Below are 19,919 nucleotides of genomic sequence, written 5' to 3' on the forward strand. Positions count from 1 at the left end.
CCTGCTAGAGGTTGAGGCGTCCATGCCCGGCCTGTGTGGGGGTGCAGCCAGCATGGCTGGGAAGGCTGAGCCCAGCGGATTCCAGTCACCCACCCGTGGTGCCACCTGGACCGCCACAGCCTCGCCTGCTGCAGCCTGACTGCTGTGAAATCGGGGCCCAGCTCTCCATTCTCCCACTCCTGCATCGAGGGAACAGGGTTCCTGGGCCTCCCACGTGCCTGACTCTCTGTGTTTTGAACCGGCCATGGCCCATCACACCTTGGTCTCCTCAGGACTGCCCTAATCAAGTGACTACCCCAGGCCCCACATGGGTGGAACCCAGCATCCCTGCCCTAAGCCGGTCCTTCTACAGGAGCTCCTGGACCAGTGACCCCGGAGGGGAAATGAGGACAAAGCTGAGCTGAGTACAGGAGGAGCAGGTGGCAGTGGCTCCCAGGGACCCAAGGGCTGGCCCAGAAGGCCACATGGCGCAGGCCTGGGAAGCCTCCTCTGACCTCGCAGCCCAAGGAGGCCCCAAGTACGCCAGCTGGACTGTGGGGTCCATCAAAGGGCCTTATGTCTGCAGTCCTCAGCGGCGCCTGTATCCAGCACACTGACATGGACACTCTGAGGGTTTCCAGAATGGAGTCAGGCAGCTTGCATGAGGGCCCAGGCACTGCCCCGGAGAAGCACACAAGGGAGGATCCCAAGAGAAGAGAGAGAAGGCAGAAATAAGGCAGCCTGAGAGAGGAGGCGGGAGAGGAGGAGGGGCGGCCCGGGAGAGGAGGAGGGGGCGGCCAGGGAGAAGAGGAGGGGCGGCCAGGGAGAGGAGGAGGGGCGGCCAGGGAGAGGAGGAGGGGGCGGCCCGGGAGAGGAGGAGGGGGCGGCCAGGGAGAAGAGGAGGGGCGGCCAGGGAGAGGAGGAGGTGAGGCCCGGGAGAGGAGGAGGGGGCGGCCCGGGAGAAGAGGAGGGGCGGCCAGGGAGAGGAGGAGGTGAGGCCCGGGAGAGGAGGAGGGGGCGGCCGGGGAGAGGAGGAGGGGGCGGCCCGGGAGAGGAGGAGGGGCGGCCCGGGAGAGGAGGTGGCGAGGCCAGGGAGAGGAGGAGGGGCAGCCAGGGAGAGGAGGAGGGGCGGCCAGGGAGAGGAGGAGGGGGCGGCCCGGGAGAGGAGGAGGGGCGGCCCGGGAGAGGAGGTGGCGAGGCCAGGGAGAGGAGGAGGGGCAGCCAGGGAGAGGAGGAGGGGCGGCCAGGGAGAGGCGGAGGGGGCAGCCAGGGAGAGGAGGAGGGGGCGGCCTGGGAGAGGAGGCGGTGAGGCCCGGGAGAGGTGCCCTCATGGGGTGGGGCTTTGGCATCCTGGCATTCGGCTCCCAGTGGCTCAGGAGGCCTGTGGTGCCTGACTGCCCTTTGGTGCTGCCCAGAGGTTCCTGCCACCTGCCCTGACTCCAGGCAGAAGCTGGCCCTGTGGCCTCCACACATTGGCTCTTCCCTCTGTGATAACGTCAATTCTTGGCGGGGGGACTGGACCAGCCAGGACAGGGAACGTTCCAGGACCACAGCCATGCCCAGAGCACAGGAGCTGGCCGGGCTGTGTGGGGAGCCACACTCTGCTGCACCTTCCTGGGGCGGGACCGGTGACCCTCATCTGCACCCATCTCGGGCCTCTGCCCTCTGACACCCCAAAGTCTCACAGCATCTGATCTCCCACCTACTGTTCAGACGCCTTCCTGGCCTCCTCTAAGACACCCCTTCAACATCTCTTTACCCCACGCCCCTCCTGCCTAGGATGGCCTCCACGAGGTCCCATGGGCAGTGCACAGGCACAGGAGGGACACCTGGGGCCACATCAGCTCCTACCGCTACCTGGAGACCGAATGGGCACTTCACACAAAGCCACGCGGACACAGAACCATGCCGAGGGGGCGGCACTGCTGAAAACGTAAGACGCTCCTTACCCCTAAAACCTGGGAGTTCCCAGGTGAAGCCACCGATCAGAGGTGAGCAGAGCGGGGAGGGTCCCTGGAGGCTGGGCCTGTGCCCTCTGGTGGTGGCTCACCTGTAAGCCTGCAGCAGGAAGGTTTTGTAGATGTTGGCACACACCGTCTGGAGGCTGTTCACCTAGAGTCACCAAGAAAGAGTGAGAAACTGCAGAGACCTCCCTGGGATTTTAAGTTCTTTCTTCTTACTTTATCATCCATTCAAATGGAATAAGAAAGAGGATCATTTTGATAAGAAACCATTCCTCTTCCCAGTGAAATCCGGCCTGGCCCTCACCAGGCAGCTGTGAACCATGCTGAGGGGGGAGGTGCGGGGGAGGCACGCGTGGTCAGAACTCTGGTGTCTGCCTGCCCGAGGCTTGGCCAGGACGGGAAGGAACCAGGAGGGAGGGAGTGGATGCAAACGCCCAGACGGGACCATGCCCTCAGGGCCACAGCTTCAGAGCCTCAGCCCACCAAGACCTGGTACCCTGTCTCAGGAGGGGCACTGGTGCTGAGGACCAAGCAGGGTGAACATGGAGGGCCCTCGATACACATATGTGCATGCCTGCTACTGCACACCCACATGCACCTCACACGAATGCACGCATGACTGTACATGCATGTCAGGTATGCGTTCACGTGTGCATACTGACACCTGCACCCTTGCACACCTGTGCGCATGCCGCCATGCATTCATGTACACACACGCACAAGTGCATATGCACTCACGTGCAGCCTCACCTTCACCTTCAGACTTGCAGGCACGCTACACGTACACACACGCACATCAGGTATGCAGCCGCATGTGCATGCTCACACCTGCACCCTTGCACACCTGTGCACACGCTGCCATGTATTCATGTACACACACGCTCATGTGCACATGTCCACTTGTGCAGCCACACTTTCACCTTCAGACTTGCAGGCACACCACACACATGTGCATAACTTGTGCACACAGTAACACACACGCCACCCAAACTCTGAACTCTGTGCTTTCAGGCTGCTCACCTGCAAATCCAGAAAGAGGCTGTGACACTTCAGCCGCAAGACCCCAAAGAGTTTGCGACGCATGCTCCTCCCGGCCTTGAAGCTGCGGTTGAAGGTAAGACTGGCTCTGATGGAGGTCCGGGCGTAGCTGAGACAAAGTGGGGACGTCAGACACAGGTCCCGCCCTACACCACGCCCCTCCTGCAAAGTTTGCTGGGAAGAGCCTCCCTTCCTCCTCCCGCCTTGTCCTGCCTGAGGCGTGCCCTGCAGCGCAAGGGGGCTGGGTGCCCACTCCATAGATGCAACGTGCTACACCCCCCACCTGGACCCTGCACAACCAAACCACCAGGACCTGGTTAGTGGCACTGAGTGTATCCAAGCCTCGCATGGCCGTGTGTGTGCATTTTTCATCTGCCCTCATGAGATCTACACATGATCCAGCCTAAAACACATAATAAACCGCGGAGCCCCGGCTCCCAGGTGTCCCTCAGGTATGACTCAGCACCTTCGTGGGAGAACACTGAGTCAGGCGTGGGGAATCTCGCTGTGTTTGAGTCTCAGGGGTGGAAGAGCCAGGCAGCACCTGCTACACAGGGCTCCAGCAAATGCACGTGGCGCACGCAGGCTGTCTCCAGAGGGACGGGACAGAGGCATCCCACTGGTGTCCCCTACGGCCTTGCCACCGCTCACTCCCGTGTGCGTCCGTGTCCAAAGACAAACACGTGGCATCCACAGCAGGCTCTCTGGGTGTGTTCCTTCACATCCAGCTCTGAACACTCTGACATCGAAATAAAGATTTCATGCCATTAAACATTCTTCAAAAACACGTTTAACGGCAGAGTAAGGTTTGTGATACATAATACCTGCTTAGCCCTGTACTGGGGCAGGGTCGTAACTTGCTGTGAAAGTCCTGCTGCCTGGAGCACTGGAAATGCCAAATAAGACCCGAGACAATGTCTGGTCACTTCAGAAATGAAATTACTCGGAAAACACAGGAGGACATTGTAAGGACTTCCATGCAAACAATCTGCTTTCCAGAAAAGTCTTCCAGCTTGCCTCGCCCTGACGCTGGCTCTCGGCAAGCCCAGGAAAGGAGCCAGCATGGGGAACGGGTCTCGCTGCCAGATTCACACACATTTCTTTGACGCTGGCGGTAGGATCTTCCCAAGTGTGCATCAGATGTCCGTTTCTTCTTCCACAGCCACCCGCAACACGACCTTGGGCTCTGCCTTGCCCTGAGCCTATGGGTCTCACCTGTGTGGAGTCCTCAGGCAGAATGAGAGCCCCGGAGCAGGCCAGGCTGCAATCACGTGCACCCCTTGCCAGCTGGGTGACTGAGGGCAGGTCGCTCCCCTGAAGCCTTTCCTCCTCTACATCTCAGGTCATTGGGCGAACAAAGTGTGATGATGAACGTGCAGCACCTTGCAGGGTCCCTTAAATAAGTCACACACACAGATGCTCCAGGGAACAGCCACTTTCACTGTGGCTCAGGCAAGTTAAGATTCTCTGCAGTGAAAGCAATGCCTGTTTCCTCACTGATTTCATCTGCCTCCCTGCGTGTCCTTCCCCAGCACCAAACTGGGGAAACTTCAACTCCCTTTCCTTTGAGTCTTTCGTTTCTGTTGCGAGTGTTGTTTGCATGTGGCTCCTCTTCTACCGAGGATCTGCTCTGGTGTATGTTATAAAGACGCCGCTTACTTTCTTCCAGTTTTCTCACACCAAACAATTGAACACACATTCTCTTTTCCATCAGCTGTACCACACCCACATTAACACACATTTATGAGAGAGTTCTGTCCGTTAATTCTCACACATTCTGTCACCTGACCTGTGGTTTGGGAGACGAAAACCTGGACAAGAAATTTCCATCTTATCACTCTTCCTTTTTCACTTTTCTCAATCATTTTGCCTGTTTTCTTCTCCCAGATGTCCTTTAAGCCTTAGCTGCATGCTTCAGACACAGAGGATCTGAGTTGATCTGAGTTCCCCCGGAATGCGGTGAACCACCGTCTGCACTGCTGAGCCTTTAGGGCCACAACTGCAAGCAGGCACTCTGACCAAGTGGCCTTTGGGAGCAAGGAATATTCTGGTGTTGAACCCACATCTGATTCCCTGATGCCCACCTGTCTTGTACCAGTCTCTGTGGCTTTGCCAGTGTGTTCAGAAAGGACTCATTTTCCTGATTCATTCATCCGTCCTTTGTCTTTCAATAACATTCATTGATGTTTGCCAGAGGCTGGAACCAGGGGTGCCTGTCCTTAAAAATGCCAGTTTCATGGGAAGCAAAGTAAGCAGTGGATGGTTCACAGCTGACTGGTATGGCCAGCACTGCAGAGGTGCCTGGGAGAGGCGGGAGGTGCTGGGAGCCCAGGAAATCTGGAAATCACCCAGACAAAGCCAACGGAGGCCAGGATCAGGTGAGGTCAGGAGAGGGAGGCAGGGACCGTGGGTGGCACAGGGGACTGGCGCCCTGGTGGGGAGGGGGCTGCAGGAGGGATGTGCTGGGCACCGTGCACAAGGGTGCCTACACCTGCTCCCCCATCACAAGGGATGTCTGTACCTGCTGTCCCCCCATGAAGCAAACCCCAGGGAGCATTCTGGAAATGGGCAAAGTCCAGACCTGGACTGTTCAACTCAGAATGACTGGACCCCAGTTTAAATCATTGGTTTAGCAAACATCTACTTCTTATTTCTCTTCCCATGAAGCTGTGCCTTTTAAAGGAAGGTGGCCCCATTTCCGGCCTCTAACCCAGCACCAGTGAATTTTATTGAAGGACAGAGGACAGAATAAAGAAAACACCTGTCCACAGGTTTGGAATGCTGATACTTTTTGGTTTAAGACAGAGTCTTACTCTGCTGCCAGGCTAAAGTGCAGTGGGGTGATCTCGGTTCACTGCACCCTCTCCCTCTCAGGTTCAAGTGATTCTCCTGCCTCAGCCTCCCGCACAGCTGGGACTACAGCTGTGCGCCACCACATCCAGCTAATTTTTTTATTTTTTAGTAGAGATGTTGGCCAGGCTGGTCTCAAACTCCTGGCCTCAAGTGATCCAACTACCTCAGCCTCCCAAAGTGCTGGGATTATAGGCGTGAGCCACTGTGCTCCGCTTGGAATGTTAATTCTTTTTACTCACAAAAGAAACAGCACAAATTTCTGTGTCTGTGTCCAACTTCAGTCCATTTGTGTCTGAGCCTGAGGTGGGGCCATGAGCTCTTGGGCTCAAGGAAAATGGAACCCCAGCATTTTGTACAGAGACCCCCAAACACAGCGGCCCCGTCCCGATGTGTCACACATGATCATGAACTCATGACATCCCGTGGGCTGTGGACGAGCCTTGGAGTGTGTGTCCTCATGGTGGAGAGACTCACACCCGACAGGGCCCTACCGTCTCTGGGTTTGGAGAGACTCACGCCCAACAGGGCCTCACCAGCTCTGAGTTTGGATCCAGACTGCTCTCAGAGGACATAGCACTCCTGGGGCTGGTGCGCAATCACCTTACACCAAAACAGCACAGAAAACTGCTCCCCCATGAGCACCCTCACTCCCACAGAAAGACACATTTCTGCTCAGCCCTGGATGGGAGGAGGGGCATCCTGTGGCCCCTGACCATTTGGGACTGGCAGGTGCCTGCCTACATGGAAGCAGGGGTAGACGGGACCGCCCTGCAGCACCACCTGCCCCGCCGGGCACAGGCTCTGCTCCCGGCCAGGCACGCTCACCTGGAGAAGTCGCTCTGCACCTCCAGGGTCCGGGTGTCCAGCAGCAGGCCACACCAGGGGAACAGGCCATGGGCTGGAAGCTGGACAGACACTGCGCTGCCCAAGGCCTCATCTTCCACGGGGAAGTTCACCACCGTCTTCCGCAAGTTCACCACGCAGCCATACTCAGGGATACCTTGAACCAGGGTCCTAAGGCAGAGGGGCAACGTCACCCAGGAGGGGCCCTGACGCCCTTGTGAAAACCCCGGAAAGCGGTGCTGGGGAGTGGGGTGCTGGGCCTGGCAGAAACTCTGAGGAGCCCGGACCCAGCCCTGCCCCGGACTTCAGGGTGTTTGCCCTGTCTCCCGTGCAGGACAGGTAGGTGAGTGCACGCAGGAACCCGGCCTGGACCCAAGACAGCCAGGACTCAGATGGGAGGTGTGGCCCCAGCGGCCTCTGTGATGGTCCATCTCATGTGTCCCCGTGGCAAGACCACAGTCCTATTATAAAGACTCATCTGTGGTCTGAGGTAGACTAAGATCTGAACAAGAACCCCGCCCACCGCGTCACTCCTCCCCCGTGACTCTGCCGCCCCCACCGCGTCACTCCTCCCCCGTGACTCTGCCGCCCCCACCGCGTCACTCCTCCCCCGTCACTCTGCCGCCCCCACCGCGTCACTCCTCCCCCGTCACTCTGCCGGTCTTCTCCTGGGTGCCCTGAAGGCATCTGCTGTGCTTTAGATGCAGGGGAGGCTTCTGAGTTCAAGCCCAGACGTGGGACCCAGCTGGGCTGTGAGCTGGGCAACACCAATCACCAGCTTCACGTCAAGGAGGTTCCCTCACAGGGTCATGAGCCTCGCCCACCCATCTCAGGGAGCCCCCCCCCATGCCCAGCAGCCTCTGCTCTGGCCCCGGGCATCCCCCTGCCCTTCCTGCGGCCTCTCCTCTGGCCCCGGCCGTCCCCTGCCCTTCCTGCAGCCTCCGCTCTGGCCCTGGGGATCCTCTTGACCTTCCCGCGGCCTCTGCTCTGGCCCCGGGCGTCCCCTGCCCTTCCTGCGGCCTCCGCTCTGGCCCTGGGGATCCTCTTGACCTTCCTGCGGCCTCTGCTCTGGCCCTGGGCATCCCCTGCCCTTCCTGTGGCCTCTGCTCTCGTTCTGGGGATCCCACTGCCCTCTCCTGTGGCCCGGACCTGGGACTTCAGCTGGCTGCTCAGTCCCCCTGGTGCCTTCCCAGTTCCCTTCAGCCACCCCTGCCTGTTACATGGTTTCTGACTCCTCTCCTTGGGGTCCCGCCCTGGGTGCGGCCCCAACATACACGCTGAGCCACCTCCCTGGCCAGTACCCTCAGGAACTTGCCACAAGAGAAGCAGCTTCCCCATCTGCTCCGTCCCCTCAACAGCCTCAGCACTCCTGAGCCCTCAGTCGCCCGGGACCTGGGTTCGTCCCGAGTGAATCTTAGTGGATTTAAATGTGCGCTGCCTGCTGTGCTCCGGGCTGCGGTACTGATGGTGCTGAAGAACGCGGAGCGCACCCCCCGACCGAGAACAGCACTGGAGGGCAGTCCAGATGGGTTTTCAGAAACACAGCTCAGCCAAGCACCCAAAACCACCCCTGGCAGCCACATTTTCTGAGGGTTCTGTTTATGGCTTTCGAGGTTTCCAGTTCCTCATCAAATCGCACTTTAAAGCAAGACCACGGGCCCCGGGGACAGGGGGTGCCATCGAGGGAGACCACGCTTTACAATCCCCTGTGCTAAGGCCAGGTTCCCTGTGCCTGATTTTAGTTTGAGCCACAAAGTCAACTCTGAGACCCACCCCTGGCCATCTCCACACTTCAGGACAGCACCGCAAATCTGAATTCTCCGCTGATCCCAAACCACCCCACGTGGAGACATGACTGCAGCCGACGTGGCAGGCGAGCTCCTCGGCATCTCCTGCTCCCCACAGGCTAGGGCGCACTCTGCAAAGGAGGCTGCTGTCTCGGCCCTGCACAGACCCTGGGGGTCTCACGGGGGCCCCAGGAACCGCCACGCTTGAAGACTTTCCAAAGAGCAGCAGGAGCCGGGTCACCACCTGCACTCGGTGTGTGCGTAACCCACGTGCATCTCCGCGGGACCGGGGCCTGCTCTCTCCCGAAGGCAGCCCTGCGCCCCCAGGCCTGGGTACACGGCCAAGCACCTCTGCTCTTGCGGATCCAGCACTGACAAAGAGAGGACTCACTGCGGCGCCGGGGGCGGGACATGGCGGGGGCTCAGCTCTGCAAAGGCCACGGGCCGCGGAGGTCCCCAGGGATGCGTGACGCGGGCCTCACCTGAGGAAGGCTTTTGCGTGGCTGAGGTGAGGTGTCACCAACAAGAAGTCATCCACCAAACGCAGGAGCAGCCTAAAATAAGGGAAACACATGGGCAAGGTGAACTTCACACTTCGTGTGCAGTATCCTTCCGTGAGGAATGGAATGTCAAACAACCTACTCAGGCAAAATAAAGTGACACTCTCCAAAGCGCTTCAATAAAAAACTTAAATTCTTTCCAACAGACGTGCTCTCCAGTTAACCGTAAGGCGATTCCTTACTTATGATGAGCATACGGCGTTCGGCACCGGCTCGTGTGACTCTGCGTCAGCTGAGGACGAACGGAGGCCCTCAGGGGCGACCCCAATTCTCAGACGCTCAGGGAAAAGCAGCTGAAGACAGTAAGAGTGCCGGGCCGGGAACCTCGCCCCTTCCGAGCCGCGTGGTGCCCTCTACCAGTGTGACAGCTGTGGTTCTCAGCGTCGCCCAAGGCCAAGACCCTGTCCACAGGAAGCTGGGCACGGTGCACCGTGTGCAATCTCAGAGTCACCCTCGAGCCCAAGCCTGGCGCCCGCGGCCATGGACCCAGGCGTCCTGTCCCGGAGGGCTGCGTGCCGCCAGCTCAAGGGCACTTCCCTCTGGGTCCCAGAGCAAGCTGTGTGTACAAGAAATTTTTGTTTCTTTGACATAAACTTATTTCAACCCAGAACTTGAATCTTAATAAAAAAGAACCTTGATCCACCGTACAAGCTATGATTGGAACCAGAGTTTTAAAAGATGCACAAGAAAAACCCAGAGACTTTGAGAGAAAATGGCCCTGTGGCTGCAGGCGTCACGATGCATCCTTCGCCGACTATCTGACTATTTTCACTAAAAAAGTCACTGCTGTCAACAAAAGCAGCTGAACCGAACCACATTAGGTTGGCCCAATATTTAGAAGCAAGACATCCTTGGGTGCCGACCCCATCAGAGTGGGATGGGCAATGGGTTGAAGACACGCCCAGTCCAGGCCACCTGTCAAGGGCTTGCCGGGTGACCTGGGGCCTCAGGCTGCACCAGACTCGTCTCCCTGAGGACCTCAAGGAACCTGGTGTGCTTCCTCGGTGTTGAGTTCACAAGCTCGTCACACACGGCAGCGGCCCTCCTACCTGCCGGGCCTTGAGGCCTGCAGACACGGCTGCTGGACAGAGTCCACATGGGGCCCACAGACCACGCCTGCACGACCCCTCCCGGGTGGCTTCCCACCAAGGAGGGCCTGCAACCTTGTCTGGTGCCTCAAGATGGAGCAGTCATGGCCTCCAGAGCACCAGAAACATTAACACTGAATGCCCCAAAAGCAAATCAACCATCACCCAAACCTCCAGGAAAGAGGAGGCCTCACCTGTCCTGCCCGCTGTATCACCACCCGTCCTGCTCGCCATATCCCTCGCCCATCCTGCCGCGTCCCGCCCCATCCTCACCTGTCCTACCGAATCCTCACCCGTCCCGCCGCATCCTCGCCCTTCCTGCCCCGTCCTCACCCGTCCTGCTCGCCATATCCCTCGCCCGTCCTGGCCCGTCCTCGCCTGTCCCGCCACATCCTCACCCGTCCTGCCGAATCCTGGCAAACAACTTGTTCTCCATGTCGCCGTAGCACAGGCTGCAGAGCAGCGTGGACAGGATGGAGCCCTGCGGGATCCCCTGACACTGGACGTAGGACCTGGCGGGGGAGACACAGGCCAGAGTCGGGAAAGGAGTGTGCTGGACTCACACAGAGAGCACCCCACACACCAACAACGTGTCTACATTCAGCTGGCAGGCACCTAAGATGCAGAGTCCCCACGCCCCACTCTCTCGCTGTGAACGGGGACGGCTTGAAGCAGACACAGCCACCGGTGTGACCACGTCCTTGTTCTGCTGCATCAGGGCTTTCTTTCACGAAGTGGTTTACATCTTAGTTTATTTACAGAACAGACACTTGACCTGGAAGGAATGCTCACCCGGCCTCATGTCTTTTCAAGGAATGTATCCACAGTGAAAGACCGATGGCCCTACCGTAGCAGCTGTGTGCAGATGGACACGACCTCCCCCCAGTTCTACAACCAACGAGACACACTCTGCAGACAAACAAGGACGCCAGGGGTGCATTTTCTGACAAACAGAGCAGAATAGGCCCTCGGAACGTGAAGGTGCACAGGAGGCACGCCTGCCACACGACCCTCCGCTGTCCTCGGAGCCCAAAGGACGCCCACTCCTGTCGCTAAGAGACACTGAGGCCTCCTGCAGAGACGAGACCTGTTATTTTCAAGGAGTGCTGTAGGTGGTCCCCTTAAAAACAGGCTTTCCGGCCGGGCGCGGTGGCTCACACCTGTAATCCCAGCACTTTGGGAGGTCAAGGTGGGTGGATCACCTGAGGTCAGGAGATTGAGACCAGCCTGGCCAACATGGCGAAACCCTGTCTCTACTAAAAATACAAAAATTACTGAGGCAGGAGAATTGCCTGAACCCAGGAGATGGAGGTTGCGGTGAGCCGAGATCGCGCCATTGCACTCCAGCCTGGGTAACAAGAGCGAAACTCCGTCTCAAAAAAAAAAAAAAACAAAAATACAAAAATTAGCCAGGCGTGGTGGCAGGTGCCCGTAATCTTAGCTACTTGGGAGGCTGAGGCAGGAGAATTGCTGGAACATGGGAGGCAGAGGTTAGTGAGCTAAGATCATGCCATTGTTCTCCAGCCTGGGCAGACAACAGGGACACTCCATCTCAAAAAAACAAAAAAGAGGCTTTCCTTGTCGGTGCAGACATCACACTGATGGGCAGGAGAACTCTGCTTTTCACACGGAGGCACCAACTCTAGGAGTCCAGCCAGCCCAGTGCAGCAACGCACACAGATACGCCCCTGTGGGCGTGCAGGATGGGAAACTCTCTCTGTTCTTGGTTTTTGGGGCAACACATTTTGAAGATGTTTTTGTTCAGAGGGCAAACTGGACCACAGTGGGGATGTGAGCTTCGGGCCTGTCTGTGTCCTAGGGGCGGGACAGACACAGCCACCTCTTGTCCGTCAGGGTACGAGGACACAGTCACACCTCACATTCCCCCGCCACACACTGATGGCATGTGACTTGGTCCATCTTAGTAAAATTCACAGCCAGAAAGGAGTCCTGTGGCGGCCACTCTGGGGAGTAACTTTTGTTAGATACAGTGAACCCCAAGTTTCTCTTTAAAGAATCAGTACGTCAGTATGTCCAGCTCTCTTATTCTTTAATTCTCAGTTTTAAAGTTTAACTTCCTTGTAGTTCCAGTAAACAACCTTCTCCACCTGTTCTTTTTTTTTTTCCTTTTTTTTTTTAAATTTTGTTTTTTTTTTTAAAGATAGGGTTTCACCACGATGGCCAGGCTGGTCTTGAACTCCTGACCTCAGGTGATCCACCCACCTCGGCCTCCCAAAGTGCTGGGATTGCAGGCGTGAGCCACCGCGCCCGGCTCGACCCGTTCTAATCAGTACTACTGGCTCCATCCTGACTCATCCAGGTCACCTGCTTCGGTCACTTACTTGCTCCACTCACCTGCTCTGACCAGGTCACCCCTAGATACCTGCTCTGACCTGCCTGTAACTGTCCTTTCCCCCAAACCACCCACCCTGCCACTCCAGCTTGGAGCCCTGCTCTCTTTAAAACAGCCAATCGGGATTAGTCTAGCTTGTGCGGTCTAATCTAGCCAATAGGGGAACAGCACAGCAGCAGGGGTGACCCCGGTCAGGAATAAATACCCCTTTTCCCCGCTTGTCCACACATGCGGCCACCATTGCTCCATCCATACACCGCACCCTTCTGAGGAAGCAAACTGCCGTGCTGAGAGGACTTACCCTCAGTGCGATCTCTTTGGCAGCACTGAAATTTTACTTATAACACTTTGCCAGTGGATTCTGTGGCCTGGGTGCCGCTTACACACGTGCACGCACGTGTCCCCCGGTCAAAATTCCCTCTGCTGCCATCTGCAATCTGTTTTTTTTAGGATGTGGGTACCACTTAATATTTCTAATTATACTTTAATAAATATTATAATTGCTCGTAACATGAGTGATTACTTATAATGTGATAATCAACAGTTGTATTTTTGAATGAAAGCTTCTGAAGCTGTGCACGGCTGTATGTGTCTGCTGGAGATGATCCCAGAGAGGGGCCTCCGCAGTCCAGCCTGACTGTGCTCGCAATTCCTCCATGCCTCTGCTCTCCCCGGGCACGTGTGGGGCCACAGGCGGACGCCTGCTGGGAGGTGTGTGGTTTTATTTAAAATCCAGGGGATATGCTGTGCACCGGGCACAGATGCTGTGTGATGACAGCTCTCCCAGGCCGCCTGCCCACTGGCCCCCACGAGGAGCAAACTACATGGTCGAGCCCCCACTTCCCAGATGGGAAGTCTAGTCACAGAGAGGAGAGCCCATGCCCTCGCAGGGTCACATGACAGGGACGCGAATCAAAGTCGGATAAAATCCTCCTGTACCTGGAGAGAGAGTTACAAGAGTGTGACAGCCGGGTTTTCAGCGTCAGTAGCAACTTGGAGCTGACAAGCTGCAGGCTCAAATGCTCAGCCGCACACCTGACCCAGACGCGCCTCACACCCCTCGTCCTCAGCACATGGGCAAGTCCACACCCAGCCTGCCATTCCCAGGCCTCGCGTGGCCTCTGCTCTGCACCGGCAGTTGCCAGCTGAGCCACGTTCCTGGGGCCTCGGGAGCCTCCAGCCCGGGAGCCAGAGGGGGTGAGGGGGCCGGAAAAGGAGACCCCAGTGGCCCCCTGGAGAAGGGCAGTGGGGAACAGAAAGGAGAGAGGTGGGCAGAGCCCGACCTGCCCGCCTGCCCACCGGCAATGGCGCCCGTGCCGCCCGACTCACTTGCCCCCGATCCTCACGATGTGGTTGCACACGAAGCGCAGGAAGACATCGAAGAGGCCGCCGCTGGCCTCGTTCAGGGAGGAGCTCTGGGAAAGCAGACAGGAGACGGAGTGAGCAGTGGGCACTGAGACAGGAAGGAATGTGGCCAAGGCCCTGAGTCCCTTTTGGGGTCAGTTTTTGCGATGAAGTGCGGGGCTGGGCTGGAATGTAGGGCCACCATGGGCTGGCCAGGCCGAGTATCTGCAGACACACAGGGCTTTAGGCACAGTGTGTGATGAAGAACATACCCTCTGAGGCCACCTGTGTGTCCACTGGGCTCAGACCCGCACATCCTGCCGCAGCCCAGACAGCAACGGGTCTGGGTCCCAGGAGCCCACGCCCCCCTCATCCCCACCCTGGGAGCAAAGGAAATTTGCCCAAAGGTCTCTGAGCCTCACTCAGTGGACATGACTGTCCCACAAGTGGAGCAAGGGCTAAAGACGCATCTGCAAAGAGCCACGGAGCCACATGAGCAGACCCGGCACGGAGACATCAGCCCAGTGGGATGCAGCTCAAGCATGACCGGTCCTCTGAAAGGAGGGGGACATGCTTCCTTTGGCCTCAAGATCAACACCGACAGAGAAGACGTTTAGCAAATCATGAATAAAGCCACTGCAGAGTGGAGAGAGGCCGTGGGTCTAACGTAAGCAGTTGCCTGAACGTAGCAGCTGTCACATGTGGCACAGCTCAGCGTGGGATGTGGTGGGGATTCCACCAAGGCACGCGGCTCATCACGGCCCCATGAAGGCTCGCAACCCCCTCCCCCGCCCAGAGCCAACAGTCTGTCTGGTGATGACCCCAGCGACGCCCCAGGTGAGGACCCGCCATTGGGAGCGTGTACCCAACCCTGCCCAGACCTGCTCGATGACAACGGCATCCCTCAGGGAGCTGGTGTCCTGGAGGTGGGCCACAAACTGCCGCATGTACGGCTGGAGGTCCGTCAGGGTGGAGACCTGCCGACAGAGGAGAGGGCGTGAGCCACAAATGCCGCTCACCCCAACCCAGGGCTGGGCACGTGCTTCTTCCAACCAGAACACACGGAGCCACGCCACCTGTGGCCAAGTCCGATGGCGGGAGGAAGCCCGGGAGCCCCTGGAGAGCTTCTGTGTGGGAAAGGGGACAAATCGGGATGGGGACAAAAAGTAGCTATGAACACCCCGGAACGCCACCTGGTGTCACCACAATCCAGACACCCCACGACCAACAACCATCCACAGTCATCACACGCCAGACCCCCCAACACTGAACACCATCCAGTCACCACACGCCAGACCCCCCAACACTGAACACCATCCACACTCACCACACGCCACACCCCAACACTGACCACCATCCAGTCACACACACCAGATCCCACCACTAACCACCATCCACACTCACCACACGCCAGACCCTTCACCACTAACCACCACCCACACTCACCACACGCCAGACCCCCCCACCACTAACCACCATCCACACTCACCACACGCCAGACCCCCCACCACTAACCACCATCCAGTCACCACACACCAGACTGCCCTCATGAGCAGCTAGCCATGCAGCCAGCTGGGGTGTCACCATCACCCCCTGGAAATTCCCACAACGTTCATAATGCAGGTCTGTGACCCAGCAACCCCACCCCTGGAATTCACCCAGAAGCAAGGGTTTTTGACCCCCAGGACACTCCCAGACGCCACAGCGCTCACAGCAGGCGCAGCCGTGGAATCCACACCCAGAAGCCTCCACAGCTGCAGGAAGGATACATCCACGTGGCGTGTTCCACAGCAGAGCCACCTGTGGACAGGATGCACGGCCACACACACGGCATGGCTGAGGCTCGGACCCCAGAAACCACCTCTCATCTGATCTCACTCATGTGGAGACCTGGAGGTTGGAACCAGGGTCACTGTAGGGGCAGCGGCTTCTACTGGGAGAAGGGGGTCTCCTGGACTCTGGTGACTTTCTACACCTGGGCACAGGTGGTGGCCATCAGGTTTCCACAAGTATACAATTCTGCTGAGTCATACATGAGATTTGTTGCAAATCCCTGCAACAGTCTCAAGAAAAAGCGAGAAGAAAAGGTCCCGGCGGGTTTTCACATGTGCTGCTCCCCAGACCGAAACTCTAAGGACATGTCTCCACCTCTGCACTGCCAGCCTGGCCCTGCTTTGAGGGGGCTAAGCCCCCATATTCCAGCGTGCTCATGACCATCAGGTGGGAACCCAAGCCCAGGGCCCTTTCACCCCTGCTGAACCCCAAGGCCCCGGCCGCCCTGGGAGGAGAGTGCCCGGGGGGAGCGAGGCCTGCGTAGGCCTTCCCATCTCATGGAGCTGGCACAGGCCAGGCTAGGGTCCTGGGGGTTCCAGGGGGGCCAGGAAGGTACCACCAGCATCCCTCCTCTCCTCCCAAATCCAGCCTGCAGGCTCTGAGGCCCAGCCCTGTGACAGGACAGGGGCACCCGTGCTGGAAGGAAGGACCCTGAACGCAGAACTCACCACACCAGCAACCCGAGGGCTCAAGGACAATGGTGTGGTTCATGCCCAGCAGAGGGAAGGGGAGGCTGAGGGCCACACACACAGCACAGACACACACCTGCACACATACCACAAACACACGTCAGTAATACACCACACACGTGCACACACCGTAAACACACGTCAATAATACACCACACACACCAGAAACACACACGCCAGTAATACACCACACACGTGCACACACTGCAAACATGCATGTGAGTGACACACCACATACACGTGCACAGACACCGCAAACACGCATGTCAGTAATACACCACACACCAGACACATAGCACAAACACGCACGTGTCACAGACACACCACATATGTACATCGCAGACACACGTGTCACACACTGCAAATATGCACATCAGTGACACAAGACACGTGCGCACACATCACAAACATGCATGTCAGTAATATACAACACACCACAGACACAGCATACACACGTGTCACAGACACACACCACACATATATCACAGACGCACGTGTCACACACTGCAAACATGCACATCAGTGACACACGTGCACACACATCACAAACATGCATGTCAGTAATACACCACACACTCCACAGACATACAGCACACATACGCATGTGTAGCGGACACACACACCACACATATGCATGTTACGGACACACGTGTCAGACATGCACGCTGCAAACACGCATGTCAGTGACACACCACACGTGCACACACCGTAAACATGCACATCAGACACAACACAGACACACAGCAGGGACACACACGTGTCACGGACACACACACAGACCACAAATGTGTACATCACAGACATACATTTGTCACAGACACACACTGCAAACACGCATGTCAGTGACAGCACACACATGCATACATGCACACACACCAGAAACATGCATATCAGAGACACACACACCACAGACACACACAGCATGGACACGCACATCACAGACACACATACTGCAAACATGCATGTCAGTGACACACCATATGCACACATGCAAACACATCGCAAACATGCACATCAGAGACACACACCACAGACACACAATGGGCACACACACGCCACAGACACACTCGTGCCATGGACACACACACCACACACATCACAGACGTGTAAATCATGGAAGTACTTTACAGAAACACATCACAGACACAACTGCATCCTAGACACATCCATATACCAGAGACACACACATCCTGGACACAACTGCATCACACAGGAGCCTTACATGGCTCTTGAAGGCCTTGCGGACGTGCCCATGGGCGGCCTTCTGGACCACAGCATACCGCCGCACGCAGTACGTGGCCTGCGGCCTGATGATGCTGGCGATGACCTCCGCGAGCTTGTCCTGGGGGATGGTGTCGTATGCACCTGTCACGTCCACCTATGTGAGAAAAGAGGAGGCTGACAGTGTCCACGCAGTGACGCAGACGACACCTCTGCTCCCAGGTCCTGGCCATGGCCGCATCCCCCTCTCTCTCTGACCCCCACCCCTCCCGACTCCAAGGGCAAGGTGGGCCATATCGCCCCCCACCTCTCCAGACCCCAAGAGCAGGGTGGGCTGTCTCCTCTCTGAGCCTCAGGACAGAAGGCCCCAGGCTCAGGACTGGAGTGCGAGGCATCAGGGCCTGGTGGCTGAGCCGGTGTGGTCCCTTCTCTGATGGTATCTGGTGAGACCTCCCCTAAGGCAGTTGGGGTACAAGGCCTCCACCCCAGGAGCCGACGTGTCCCCAACAGTGACAGGGTCACCTGCACTCCCTGCAGCCCACCCAGGAGGGCCGCCTCCACCAAACACAGGTGCGAATCAGGCAGCCAGTCCCGAGGCCCAGCAGGGCTGCCTATGGGGGTCCCCAGCACCCACCTTGACAAAGTACAGCTCAGGTGGAGGGTCACGGGCCCGCATGCGCAGCACAAAGTCGCGCCAGGCCCTGTGGATGTCGTCCAGGCCCAACACGGAAGCGCCCAGGAGGCCGGGCCGCCGCGCACGCTCATAGTTCAGCACGCTGAACAGCACCTTCACTCTCGAGGTGGGGCGCTCGGCCTGGCGGGACAGCACGGAGACGGTCAGGAAAGCAGACCCAGCTGGTGCCCTGCCCACGAGAGGGACCCGGGGGAGAGGCGGCCCCACCCCAGCGTCCCCAGCCGCCCAGACCCAGGGCCTTAAACCCCTCACAGCTTCCCCAGACCCCATCTGAAACGTGCTGCGGGCCGCATGTGTGCTACGCATGGGATCCTCACCCACACTCCCCTCAAATGAGGGGATCACTGCAGCCACAGCAGCACAGGGGTGGGTACAGGAGCCGGGGGCGAGGTCCCAGGGTCCCCAGCACCTGGTGGGCTCTGGCAGCTGTGACCTGGTCCCTGGGCCCCACACACAGAAGCACACGGGCCTGAGTGCCACAGCAGGACACGGGTCTGGGACCTCAGGCCCCGCTGCATTGAGGCCCAGGCCCAGTGGCTCCCTGTGGTCCTCAGAGCCCGTCTCTGCCCCAGGAGTGCCCCCCATGCTGCTTTTCTGACCTCGGCCACCTCACTGTGCCCACCAACGGGCTTGGGCTGAGCTGTGGACCTGGCTGTGACCTGTGGCCCCTCCTCCCGCCCTTCATCTAAGCAGATACCGAACACGGGGCTCAGGCGCACTTCTGTTTACAAAGGAAACTAAACCGAAGCACGGTCACCCTCTTTTCTCTGCGGAATGTTCTGGCTCCCACGACGTAGTCCATGTTCACAATAGGCCGCAGCCCGTCAGGCTTGGGGATGAAGCGGAGCCTGGACGTCGGCAGAGCCGGCCTGGCTTCCTGACGCCGCCTGAGCTCGGCGTCTGACAGCTCCCGCAGCTGCACCCTCTGCAAGTGCTGTCTGCAACAGAGAGCACGATGTAGGGTCCTGCTCTCGGTGACGGCGTCAGAGACACTGGGATGTGGGGCCCTGCTCTCGGTGACGGCGTCAGAGACACCGGGATGTGGGGCCCTGCTCTCGGTGACGGCGTCAGAGACACCGGGATGTAGGGCCCTGCTCTCGGTGACGGCGTCAGAGACACCGGGATGTGGGGCCCTGCTCTCGGTGACGGCGTCAGAGACACCGGGATGTGGGGCCCTGCTCTCGGTGACGGCGTCAGAGACACCGGGATGTGGGGTCCTGCTCTCGGTGACGGCGTCAGAGACACCGGGATGTGGGGTCCAGCCCTACAGGGCCGTGGGGTGTCCAATATCGCTGTGCTGAGGCACAGGATCCGAGAAATACAGAGACAGGACACAGGACAAAGAAAGCGCAGCTGGGCTCAGGGGGCCACGCCACCCACAAGCAGAGACCGGCGAGGCCCCGATCGCCCAGAAGCGTCTCTACTTATTGGGTATAAGTTAGGGGGCAGGGTCATGAGTGAGGTCATCTTAAGGACAGTGACAGGGTCAAAACATTCACATGAGCGATAAGCCCACCCCCATCAGGTCGCCGAGGAGGTGGGCGGTGTGCAGTGAGGAGGCGGGTGGTGTGCAGTGAGGAGGGGGCGGTGTGCAGTGAGGAGGGGGCGGTGTGCAGTGAGGAGGGGGCGGTGTGCAGTGAGGAGGGGGCGGTGTGCAGTGAGGAGGCGGGCGG

The 19,919-nt window shown here is 58.4% G+C and overlaps 1 protein-coding gene across 2 annotated transcripts in view; it reads right to left on the reverse strand.

Annotated features, from left to right (window-relative positions):
- The window catches only part of TERT (telomerase reverse transcriptase), a 37,305-nt gene that overhangs the window by 4,120 nt on the left and 13,266 nt on the right, over positions 1-19,919 (reverse strand). Inside the window, exons 4-13 of one of the 2 annotated variants that reach the window (XM_021675404.2) lie at positions 19,004-19,184; positions 18,187-18,366; positions 17,554-17,709; positions 14,691-14,786; positions 13,795-13,880; positions 10,511-10,624; positions 8,947-9,018; positions 6,660-6,848; positions 2,964-3,090; positions 2,030-2,091 (exon numbers count right to left, since the gene is read on the reverse strand). In XM_021675404.2, the coding sequence (XP_021531079.2) occupies positions 2,030-2,091; positions 2,964-3,090; positions 6,660-6,848; positions 8,947-9,018; positions 10,511-10,624; positions 13,795-13,880; positions 14,691-14,786; positions 17,554-17,709; positions 18,187-18,366; positions 19,004-19,184 (1,263 nt within the window). The remainder of the gene's footprint in view (positions 1-2,029; positions 2,092-2,963; positions 3,091-6,659; positions 6,849-8,946; positions 9,019-10,510; positions 10,625-13,794; positions 13,881-14,690; positions 14,787-17,553; positions 17,710-18,186; positions 18,367-19,003; positions 19,185-19,919) is intronic. The other variant, XM_064375844.1, reaches the window with a different exon arrangement.

Source organism: Aotus nancymaae, unplaced genomic scaffold (genome assembly GCF_030222135.1).
Source record: "Aotus nancymaae isolate 86718 unplaced genomic scaffold, 86718_ANA_hifiasm-v0.15.2.pri h1tg000014l, whole genome shotgun sequence".
NCBI lineage: Eukaryota > Metazoa > Chordata > Mammalia > Primates > Aotidae > Aotus > Aotus nancymaae.